This window comes from Rhinatrema bivittatum, chromosome 4, assembly GCF_901001135.1.
Source record: "Rhinatrema bivittatum chromosome 4, aRhiBiv1.1, whole genome shotgun sequence".
Classification (NCBI taxonomy): Eukaryota; Metazoa; Chordata; class Amphibia; order Gymnophiona; family Rhinatrematidae; genus Rhinatrema; species Rhinatrema bivittatum.
Window position 1 is genome coordinate 207,167,241 of NC_042618.1, and position 12,218 is coordinate 207,179,458.

Genomic DNA, 12,218 nt, shown 5'->3' on the forward strand with positions numbered 1-12,218 from the left:
TCTGAATGAGTTACCCCAGCCTCCGAGTTAGCCACACCCAATCTGGAATAAGCCAGAACTTTCTGGAACTTCACCGCCGTTAGCTATTAATGATCCTACAGCTCTTTATGCCCAATATTAGTAAACCGTTGTGATCTTCACTTGGAATGATGGTATATAAAATGGCTAAATAAAATACATATTTATAACTGGAGATGATGCAGTGAAATAAGGAAATACAATGCATAAGGTCAGAACTAGATGCTAGTGTAGCTTTCTCATAAAATGTCATCTTATGCGCATTAAAAGCAATTATGGAAGTGTTAAATTTAGTTAAGCACCTTTCCAAATCTGAGGTCAGAGTGAGTTAGTCAGGTACTGTAGGTATTTCCCTGTCCTGAGAGGACTTACAATCTAAGAGCCTCATTTACTAAGCATTTTTCCCATAAACACAGAATGGGAGAAAAGCCTTAATAAATCAGGTCCCGAGGCAATGAAGGGTGACTTGCCTGTGATCACATGGAGCATCAGTGGTATCTGAATCCTGGCTTCCCTGGTTTTCATCCTGCTGCTCTAACTATTAAGCAGTATACGCCCCTCTCTGTTAGACTTAAGGAGAAACAGGGCTCTGCTACAGTACAGTGTGTTCCCTTATAACTGGCACATTCTTGCTGCAGTGTTCTGATTGGCCATGCTGCCTCTTATTGGTCACAGACATTATTTGCAGTAATTACATTTTATAGTTGAGTATCTAAAAACCTTAGGGCAGCTAAGCTGTTTGAGGTCCAGGATGAAAGGGTTAATGCATGCAGAAAGCCGCTGACTTGGGATGGGCCATGGGAACGAGTGAGGTGATCAAATTTTGCTGATACAAAATTATTCAAAGTTTTTAAATCACAAGAGGACTGTATGAAACTGCAAGAGGACCTTGGGAGACTGGGCATCCAGATGGCATTTGGACAAATGCAAAATGATGTACATAGAGGGTCCCAAATTATAATTACATGATGCAAGGTTCCACATTGGCAGTCACTACCCAGGAAAAAGATCTTGGCGTCATCGTGGATGTGCTGAAATCCTCTGCCCAGTGTGTGGCGGCAGCAAAGAAAGCAGTAGAATACTAGGCATTATTAGGAAAGGAATGGAGACTAAAACAGAATATTAGAATGCCTCTGTATTGCTCCATAGTGCCACCACACCTTGAGTATTGTGTGCCGTTCTGATCACCGCATCTCAAAAAAGACACAGTGGAATTAGAAAAGATACAGAAAAGGGTGACCAAAATGATAAAGGGTATGGAACGATTCCCCTATGAGGAAAGGCTAAAGAGGTTAGGACTCTTCAGCCTGGAGAAGAGATGGCTGAGGGAAGATATGATAGAGGTCTATAAAATGAGTGGAGTGGAATGGGTAAATGTGAATTAGTTGTTTACTCTTTGAAAAATAAGGACACGGAGACATTCAATGGCATTACTAGGTGATACAATTAAGACAAATAGCAGAAAATATTTTTACTAGGGGACATTCAATGACATTATTAGGTGATACAGTTAAGACAAATAGAAAATATTGTTTTACTCAACATATAATTAAACTCTGGAATTCTTTGCTGGAGGATGTGGTGAAAGATGTTACTGTAGCTGGGTTTAAATAGGTTTACACAAGTTCCTGGAAGAAAAGTCCATAAACCATTATTAAGGTGGACTTGAGGAAATCCCAGGGATAAGCAGCATGGAATCTTTGACCTTTTGGGATCTTGCCAGGTACATGTAACCTGGATTGGCTACTGTTTGAAACAGGACACTGGTCTTGATGGATCTTTGGACTTGACCCCGCATGGCAAAACTTATGTTTTTATGTTCTCCCTCTCCCATTGCAGGCAGAATGGGAAGCCCTGGAACTGACAGATCATCAATGGGCCTTGGATGATGTGGAAGATGAGCTCATGGCCAAAGATCTGAGCTTTGAAGGAATGTTCAAGAAGGAGCTGCAGACGTCTATCTTCTGAGGAAGTAGCAGAGTATGTGGCGCAGTCTTAGCTTTAGTTTTCCTGATGTTTACACAAGTACATAAGGCTGTTATGTGTGTAAGTGGTATGTGTCTGTATCTAGCAAGGGCTTGTGTCTTGGACTGTAACTAGACTTCAATTATTGTGGGACCCTAAAAACATTACAGAATTATTAATGTTTTTAAAAAAGAAAAGAAAATCCAGGCCTCATGCCAGCTGGGTTTTCACGTATCTCAAACAAAGAGGAAAGCAATTAAACTTGCATTGATTTCATTTAATTACTGTGCAATATTTGAAAATTACTTCTGGCAAATAGTAATCACTGTTTCACTTTCTAGTTTATTTTTCTAAGTTCTTGCCAACATGGCTGTTTCCAGTGGTCTGCGGGGCTGCAAAATAAAAGGAAATAACCATAGTGTAAAGGGTGACTCTTGCTACATAGCGCAGCCTGCTGAGTAGAGCTGCACTTTACAGAGTAAATATGCATCTGGTAACCTCAGTGACATGACAGGCCCACCCAGAGATGAAAAAAAAGGGAATGTTTGCTGTGAGTTGTAGGGGCTCTTTGTTCAGTAGTTAGCTGCCATCAACATGTTTTCCTACTCTTGGCATTGCAGGACCATGTTAGGTATCTGACATAAGGAAAGTGATGGTCTTTTGGGGGGGGGAGGGGGTTGCTTTTAATACGAGTAAAACTCACACCTTTCCTTCTAGGAGCAGGTGCTAAGGATCTTGGCTAGTCCCGAGAATGGCAGTAAAAGGTGTGGTCAGTCCTGCCTGACTTCTCTCACATTCCTGTCCTATATCTACAAGAATTAAGTAACCAGAGTCCTCAGTATGCTTTTGGTTTCCATTCTAGTCCAATCACTCTTATTTAAGGGAATTGCTTTAATGTAGGAAATCAATTTTGGAGCCCAGCAAGTGTCTTCAAGTAGCTTATTCTTACTGCATTTATCGCAGCAGTGCCTCCTGGACACAGATTCACAAAGAGTTGGTACAATGACTCTCTTATTTGTAGAAATCTGTATTTTACCTCCAGATTTTTTTTTTCTATTTGTACTGTTGCTGAAAATGCTTCTTTCTGTCTTTATTTATCCTTACCGGCCAGTAGCACCCCCATTCCATTAAATGCTAGAGAGATGTGGCTGCAGATTAGATCAATCAAACAAGTACATTTTTAAAGTGAAGTCTCGGACATTGTTCTTAAAATGTTTACTCGAGGTCTGAGAGACCTGAGAATGAAAGGATTGACTGGATCACTCAGAGGGGTGGCACTTCCATGTTACAGAATACTGTAGTACTTGAGTAGGGCTTTACTGTACAGATGATGTCCTCCCTGAACATCGACAGACGTATCATTTTGCTGGGGAAAGAAGGTGAACAAGCGATTTTCCTTTCTTTACTTTCCCCTGTGGAGTGCTGCTCTATGGACCGCCTTTCAAGAATTTGTGGAAGGCAGTGTTCATGAGTGCTTCCTCATCCAGTCATATTATGGCTTCAAGCATTGGGTGTCTCATTGACTGCAAGCAAAAATCACATTTAGTGCACTGAAAGTTTATTTTGTAAGCTTGTTCACAATGTTTTATTGTTTTTTGGGGATATTTTTATGTTATTTTACAGTCTTTGTGTCTCAGATGTATTTCTATGTAACATTTTAATTTTATTTGTTGAAATGGCTCCTTTGTGTAATAATAAAGGAAAATGTCAAATACTTTGTCATAATATTCAAATGTCACTGAACAACTGAAGAAAGGGAAATGTCCAACTGCTGCAAATGCCATAAGTCCTGATCATTTTCCCTGTTTCACTACACCTTAGCTTTTCTATCTGTTCAGAGACGTGTGACACTGTAGGAGTGTGTATTTTGGAAAAGACATGGACATAGCAAGGGGCTTGGGAATATATTTGTCCTGTTTTAAGTTTAGTTCCATGATATAAAAGAGGTCCCTCAACCTCAATGACACAACGCAACAAATGGAAATGTTCTTTGGGTTACTATAGCACTGATATATAATGCTGTAACTTTCAAAAGGAGACAACACGTTTACATTTAGAAGTTATTAGCTGTTGTATTTATTTGTTTGTTTATCACTCTTGCCAACAAAGCTCAAGGCAATTTACAATGTATACAAATCCATCAAACCATAAACTACAACATTAAAACATCCTAACAAACTTTTGTACACTCCTCTGGGAACTTGTGCTAAATGTCCTCCAACAAAATCTACCTTGAGATTCTTATGATCTCTCACTAACACAACTGATTCTCCATAAAACCAAAAAGGCAAGAAACACACTTTCATCAGTCCAAACACATCAGCCCCCACCATCCTACAATTTAAATACTTCTGTTTAAAGGAAAGATGTAAAAAGTTATTTAAGTACAATTCCTTGTATTCAAGAATTGTAATGAGTAGGACTTTAAAACTTGATGCAATACCCTTAAAAAGCACCAAGATAGTGCCAGAAGGTTACAAATGTATTTCTTATGTCACTATATTGTTGTGAATGGAAGTTTTATTTCTGATAGAAACTTAACAAGATAATCTGTTAGAAATTCACAATAACAATGTTATTTGTCAATTTCTATTTATAAAAGAAAAAGGAATAAATTACTACTTTATATTCTTCACTGAAGTATATATATCAGAGAATGTTTTATACTAAATTATATCTACACCTGATCATAAATTGCTAAGAGATTTCAGGGCTTGAGTTTTTCCAAGATCAGCAATGCAGATTCTTCAGATCTGTACTGTATGAGCGGTGTTATCTTTCCTCCTCTTGTGTGTAAGTGGTCTTTCCCTAGAGCATTGGTAGCTGACCAACATCTCACAAGAAATCTGCCCTACATCACCAAAACATCTCCTCTGCCTACTATATGCTACAATCCTTCCCCCTTCTCAGCAGCCAGCAGTGGATGGAAGTTGCCAGTTTACCACTTCCGCTTGAGAGCTGGCAACCGAGAAAAGGGGAGGAGGATCACGGGGTGCAGGAGCTGTCTGCCTTTTTGTCCACATTACACCATGCCATGGCTAAAGATTGAGGTCTGGTTGGCCTACTGTGGTGCCCATCCTGTGGCAGATAAAGGAAAATGTGACATGCTACCATGTACCCCATCCTGTGGTGGCTGAAAATGGGGGCTGCCATGGAGTCTATCCTGCAATGGCTGAAGACAAGACAGGGAGAGAGCCTGTCTATAAGGACTAAGCCAGGGAGTGTTTGTGTGAGCATGTGTCTGTGTGAGTGTGGGTGTCCCTTTTTTTTTTGTGTGTGTGTGTTGTGGAACAGGGAATCTTCTCTCCTTCACCCATGAAAGATATAGCAGCTCTCTGCTGCTGTAAATTTTGGCTTGGGAAATTTAAAAAAAATGTGTATGTTTTTAATTACTGAATATTATATTCAACACAGGTTTGAAATTTTCTTTTTATTAGTAGGGGTTTTATTATTTTATATTTCTTGATTTTGTTTTTTTATGAGACATGGTACTATTTCTGGTTTTCCATTGTTACACTGCATACAGAGTCTGGCTTGTTATGGTTTCCAGTTCAGTTTTTGTCTGCATATTTCTTTTTATAATTTATGGTCTTTTTATTCTGTATTTGTTGAAGATCTATCTGGGTTCTGCATGTGTGACTAAGGTGACGTATTCTGCTAACATGTAGTTTCTGGGTAGGGCTCTAAGTTAGCTTGGCTTGTTCTGGTTTTTTTGTTTTTTTTAATAGATTATAGTGGTGTGTTAGGGCCTGGTGTAATATTTCCAGTGTTGCTTTTTTACTGGTAGGGTTGTTACTGTTTGAGTGTTAGTGCTGTTTTGGTAGGGGAGGCTTGCTATATTCTAATTGTAATTCTGCTTATTCTAACTTTGTGAGGCCCAAGTCCACATTAAGCATGTGATACAACAGGATTAATGCAATATGGGTTCCAAGTCTCTTTTTTCAAGGTTTTCTGCTTGGCACTGCATGTAAATATTAATACACATGGTTTTAGTAATAATTTTATTTCACAAGACTAATTTTTCATGTAAAAGGTGTTATAAATACATAATTTTTAATGATGTATGAGGAGGACCAAGGAGAGGAGGGCACAAGGCTGTAAATTTAGCCTAGGGTACCTAATATCATTATCCTGGCCTTATCTGAAAACTAATAAAAATGATATGGTGGGTTTTGTTTTTTTAAACTTAAGAAGGTCAGTCCAGTAACTGTTCACACAGGGCAGCAAAAACACCTAGCACACCCCTGCTGAAGCTAATCGAAAGAGCTAAGGTTTGAAGATGAGCTCTAAGCTTACGTCTGAGGGGAGTTTGTGCCAAAGGTGGGGCTGGTGAGTAGTGGGGAGAAGGGACAAATTTGGGAATGGGTTTGTTTGGAACAAAAGGATGGTAAGGACCGGGGGGGGGGGGGGGGGGGGGAAACTGGGGCTGCTTCCCTAGGTGTTGCATTACAGGGCCCATGGGACTCCTCCCTTGTATTTTGCATCCCTTTAGGTCATGCCCTGACTGTAGCCATTGGAACAGGGGCCACTGCAGGAGCTCTACCCCCTCCATCAAAAGTTGGGCCACTAAGTATGATGATTCTTCCCTCCCCATGTCTCCTTCTCCTATGCTTGGCATTGATTAGAAGAATGACAGCAGCAACAATGCCTCCTCCCTCCAGCCTGAGCTACAGCTGGTGTGGAGGGAAAGTTACATTCGTTGAAGTGTAACCTTCACTGCAAGCAAATTTAAAATGGGACCTGGAACACAAGTAGGCCCTATTTGGATATGTGACCTAGCAACTGGACCACCGCTGGGGCTCTGAACTGCTGCTGTTGCTGGGCCTGGACCTTCCTTTTGAATCTAACCAGCACTGCACTTGTGTTTGCAGAAGGAAGTAAGTTGCAAGGAGGTCTAAGGGGGACATAAAAAGCAGCAGCAAACCTACAAACCCTCCTGTCTATCTTTGCCTACTGTCACTATCTCTCTCACCAGCTGCTCCTGCTTACATTGCACAGGTGCCTGCAGCATCATACTGTCCTTTTGGGGGGCTGCCATGGGCTGGTGTGTAGCACTGCAGGCACTCTTCAGAGTGTAGGGTACCAATGAGTGAAACTGGGGAGAGGGGCTGGCCAGAATGTGGAGAGGTAAGTGTGTGGAGGGAGGGGAGAGAGGCGGGGCAGCGGTGGTGGTGTACAGCAGAAGAGAGGGGGGGGGGGGGGTAGAGTATGGAGATGGGAGAGAGAAAAAGAGGCTAGGTAGAGTGAGGGAGCATAAAGAAGCTGGGCAGAGTATGGAAGGAGGCCGGATAGTGTACAGGGTGTGGGCATAGGCAGACTGTGTGGCGTATAGAGTAACAGGAAAAGAGGCTAGGTAGAATGTGGGTGTAGGGGTGGAAAGAGGCTGGCTAGAGTATGGAGAGAAAGTGAGAGAGGTTGGGCAGAATAGAAGTAGGGGGAGAGAGGGACATAGGCTGGATAGAGTGTAGGGAAAGAGAAACACAGTGTTGGGGGGGGGGGGGGGGGGCTACAACTCTGCGCTCTTCAAAGGTGTGGGACTCTTACTACTGCAGGTTCTGAATTTGTGGTTATTCATGTATAAAAGATTGGCTATTGGCCATCCCTGGTCTAGCCTGTTAATGTATGGCACTGTACCTGAGTATTCTCTGGAATAAGTGTATTTTAGGCTGACAGTTCTACTGCTGTTACATTATATAGTAAAGATCTTTCCCATATGGATGAACATTGTCTACCTTTGACATGTTAAAATATTCTAAAGGTAAGAATTTATTGTGAATTGCCCCTCCCCTATTCACAGTTTAGATTTGAACTTTATCATTGCACCTGCTATTTTGATTTTACTTTTTGTACTCTAAATCGGCTTGCTTTAGTGTATCCCTCTCTTTGATCGTCTGAGCATGCATGTATATACTGGGAGAGGGTGTAATTCTGAATTTCTTTCCTGGGCGCAGAAATATCGGTTCCGGCTCTGGTAAGGAGGCTGGGATTGAGAGTGTACCGATCAGGAGCGACGAAAGGTGCCAAATCAAGGTTCTACGTAAAGGTAAAAAGTAAAATTGTGAGCACGATGTGACAGGATAAAAGCCTACTTGTTTAGACAGCGGGCCTACTGTATTATAAATTCAAATTATAATGATATACAGTAAAAAAAAATAATAGGGAGACATGATTTTGAGATGAAATGACAACAAAGAGACTGTAGATCAGCAAGCAGGTGCTGGCGCAAGGGTTGCTATCACCGTCCATTAGGGCAGAGTCGCCAGCAGTTTCCGGCAGGCTATAAATAACCGAACCTGTAGCAGGTGCAACCGGTTCCATCTACCACCGCTCCACAGGGTAACGCGTGGGATAAAGACGGTTCATGAAGGCCCTGCGTGTCTCTAATCCAGAAGGGAGGGGATTTGCTTGCGGGATCAGCCATTTCCATGGTGATTGTGCTAACGAGAGGTTGTAGATATATATATCATGTGAGCCACACTGAAGCCGCCGGTAGCCATCTTAGTTAAGGGTCCAAAAACTACAGCGCAGCCATTGTGAACAAAAGCAGAGAGGAAATCACGTGACCGCCGCTGAAGTCTACTGCGGCCATTTTACTATTGGGCGTGTGGTAGGACGTTCTTAAGAACCGAGGGGAGGAATCCGTCACCTTTAAAAGCAAATAGTCACTGGATGGTAAAAGCAAGATTGATAATTGAAATATCTAAATATGAGGGAGAGTCGTAAAATGGGTAGTTTTTGAATGCTACATTTAAAACCTTTTCTCCTTGTAATAATGTTAATGCTGCTCATTCATTTCTGCATACGTTGATGCCTGGGGTTTCGCGAGGAATTTTAACTGCGATTAGCATTTACATTGATTTCTTAAATTCATGTTCCGTTATTAGTGAAAATCTAGTTGGTGCAGTCACGTGAATGCTAAAAAAAAGCTCGGATTACAGAACACAACAGTGGCATATAGTGATCTTTGTTTTCAGTTTTTATTTTATGTCTTCGAATGAACAAACACGGGAGAAAAATAAAAAAATGACTTGTTCTACTTATTTTCTCCTATTTTTGTTCAGCAGAATATAAACACTGATAAAGTCCTGGGAAATTAAATTAAAAACTGAAAACTAAGGTCCATACGTATATAGTATTTACCAGATTGGGATATTTCATGTTGGGTTTATTGGGCTAATTTTGGGCTACTTCTAGGTAAACAACCTCCGTTCCCTCCTGCACCCTTTACTATGCAATTTTTTATTTTTAGGGTACAAACCTCTTTTAATTTCTGACTGCTTCATATGTAGTGTAGAGAGTATGTTGTACCATTTTGACAGGACATTGATGATAAGCCTACAGTATTTACCGTGATACTTATTAGTGTAGGGGCAATATAAGCCAAAAAGGGGAATGATTGCAGAAGAGGATTGCTTCCAAAGAGAGAGAGTTGCTGGATATTTTGGATTCATACATAATAGGCTTGCTGTGTGTGGGGGGATCGCAAGTGGTGTAGGGATGGGGGGGCACGGTTCCCCCTTGCACTCTCCACTTTGTCCTGTGGGTGGGTATGTGTTGGGGGGGGGGGCTGGAAGGGTGGTATTGGGATAGGGGTCGGGGTGTGCTTGCGCACTTTTGCCTTCAAACTCTCCCCTTCTCCCCTCGCTCCCCAAGTACGTGTGGATATGGAATTAGGATGGAGTGTTACAAAGGGGGGGAGCGTATAGGGTTTGCGTGGATATGAGTGTGTGTGTGTGTGCAGGGGAGATGCAGGGTGGTGTATATGGGGTAGTGGGTGTTGGTGTGCAGATGGTAGTGGATGTGCTGGGGATGGGATGTGTGTACACATGCTTTTTCCCTCGCACTCTCCCCTTTGTCTTCCTCCCCATGTTTGTACTGTGTAGTGGGGAAGGGTTGGTGATGGTAATGACTGTGGTGTAGATTGGTTGGGTATGTTGTATAGTGGATGTGTGGGTATGGATGTGGGCAGGATAGGCATAGGGGGATGAGTTTGTGTCTGTGGGGATATACAGGGGGGATGGAAGGGTGTGTGTGTGGATGCACACAGTTTGCCCATTGCACCCTCCAATTGTCCCCCTCCAAATTCCTTCTCTTCTCTTCTCCCACCTAATTCCCCTGTCCTCTCCTCTCCCCTTCCGTTTAACTCATGCCCATCCCCTCCCATTCTCCCCTTCCCACCTCTGGCCTCATGTTCGTGCTGCTGGTAGGACCTAGGAAACCCTAGCAGCTTTTTTGCTGCTGGGCCCCCATTGCTGCTGTGGTGCTGATTCTGCCTGCCGTGGGCCTGCACTGCCTCAGGTCTCCTGCTTCAGCTGCATGCTAGCCTGTCCCTCTGCTCCAGATTAACATTGCTATGCATACATATGCACAGATGCACTGCTAGGCTCACCTTGGTGTGATGTGATGGTACAGAGGATTTGTGGATGCTATTTGTGTTGGTGGAGGTGTGGGGGCATTAGATATATGAGTGGGTGGGCATTGATCGTGTGTATGTTTTTTGTGTGGGAGGGTGAGTGTTATGACATGTTTTGCAGTGGTTGGCTGTTGGGGGGGGGGGGGGTGCAGCTGAGTGTATGAGAAGATGTGATTTTATGGAGTGGGCAGTGTGTGGTATTGTGATGGAATGAGTGGTTAGGGGGTGAGTAGGTGTGTAGGGGGACTGAGTGTTGCAACTGGGTTTACAGGGGTGTGCAGATGTGTGGTGGTGTGCAGGGTGTGAGTGTTACCATAGGGTTTCCAGTGGTGTATGGTGTTGGTGGCTGTGTGTAGGGGTGTCTGGGTTTATTTATGTGGAGAGAGGGATGAGTGCTGTGACTGGGTGTGCAGTGAGGTGCGTTGTGCGTGTGGTGGTGGTGGTGTTGTCAATGACGTATGGTGGTTATTGTGAAAGGATTTGTGGTTGTGTGGGTGGTGATGGTGGTATCAGTGCGAGTGGGGTGAGTAGGTGATATGTTTAGTGGCTTTTCGGTGGTGTGAGTAGCTGTAGCTGAGTGTATGGATGTGGGGCTAGGTGTTTGAGCATATGTTTTTGTGGGGAATGGTGGCATAAGAGGAGGAAGTAATTGGGTGTATAAGGGAGTGAATAGTGTTGGTTGGGGGCAGAGGCTTGTGTGTATTGGGGGGGATATAGAGAGGCTGTGGAGGGAGAATACAGGAGCCTGGCCATGCTTTTCTCATTGCACTCTACACTTTCTTTCCTAATGTCCTCGTCTTGAGTATCGGTATAGTAAAAGAATTTAAATAAATGTCTATTTACTCGCCCTTTTTTGCTCCCTCTTGCACCTACTTTGCACTTGTCCTCCCTCTCCTCTTTTTCTTCCCCTCTACTCTCTGCCACGTGACCTGCAGTTTTCATGAGACTCCTGTTTCAGTATTGTTCGGATCATTTTTTGCTATTGCTGATTGCTCTGCTGGCCCATCAGGGATTCCCTGTGCGATGCAGAGTCATGGCTGGAGTTTCAGTGTTTTGTTTGTGGCTCCTTGTATGCCGTTGGCACCCAGTCACTCACCAGGTCTTTCTTGCAAAGCAGCTGCAATGGTTCTTACAGTCTCTGGGGCTTGGTGATTTATTTTGCCACTGGGGTCTATCCTCCCTCACTCGTTGGATTTGTGTGTGTGCATGCGCTGTTGCGCTGAAGTTCTCATGCAGAGTCCCTAATACTTTTATAATATAGATAACGCAAGCCAGCATGGTGGCTCAGTGACAGTGTTGCGTGGGCTTTTATGAAAAATGTTCCTGGTTTGACTCCAGGATCAGACATTTTGCTCTCCAGGCAGGTGGGGCTGGGGAGTCAGCGTTCACTGCCTCTGAAGGAGAGAAAGCCATAGTAGTCATTAAGGATAACACCTGGTGGCCAGATTTAGAGCCCATGTTATACGTTTCTGGAAGGAGCTCTGGTGCATAGCTCTTGGCCTCAGGACGTTTGCTGCAATGACCACACACATAGACACAGACACACACACCCCTACCCCAACACAGTACAGGGACAGCACGGGCAGCAGCAGTGCAGTTTCACACGCTGGCCCACCACAAGAACAACATGGGCTGCAACGGTACAGGATTCCTCACACTGCCCTTCTAATGTGTTTCAGCCCTGCTCTGAAGGGACCTCTACCTCTGTAGGTAAGAGGATAATTCATTCTCAGAGTCTGTGCAATTGTGGCACCTCTGCTGAGACAGCCAGCAGTGATGCCAGTATGTGCCAAATTGTGATGTGGACTTTAAACCATAATTC

At 43.3% G+C, this 12,218-nt stretch overlaps 2 protein-coding genes across 11 annotated transcripts in view; both read left to right on the plus strand.

The window, feature by feature from the left end:
- EMC3 (ER membrane protein complex subunit 3) overlaps positions 1-3,697 on the plus strand; it is a 45,024-nt gene extending 41,327 nt beyond the window's left edge. For 4 of the 5 annotated variants that reach the window (XM_029599615.1, XM_029599613.1, XM_029599614.1 and 1 more), the window contains one exon: positions 1,858-1,986. In XM_029599615.1, the coding sequence (XP_029455475.1) occupies positions 1,858-1,986 (129 nt within the window). Of the gene's footprint in view, positions 1-1,857 lie in introns of all 5 variants that reach the window. The other variant, XM_029599612.1, reaches the window with a different exon arrangement.
- A 4,600-nt stretch (positions 3,698-8,297) lies between these two features.
- Positions 8,298-12,218, plus strand: part of NICN1 (nicolin 1) — a 58,319-nt gene continuing 54,398 nt past the window's right edge. For 3 of the 6 annotated variants that reach the window (XM_029599617.1, XM_029599623.1, XM_029599618.1), the window contains exon 1: positions 8,298-8,411. In XM_029599617.1, coding sequence (XP_029455477.1) covers positions 8,345-8,411 — 67 coding nt within the window. In that variant the 5' untranslated portion in view covers positions 8,298-8,344. The other 3 variants (XM_029599619.1, XM_029599622.1, XM_029599620.1) reach the window with 3 other exon arrangements.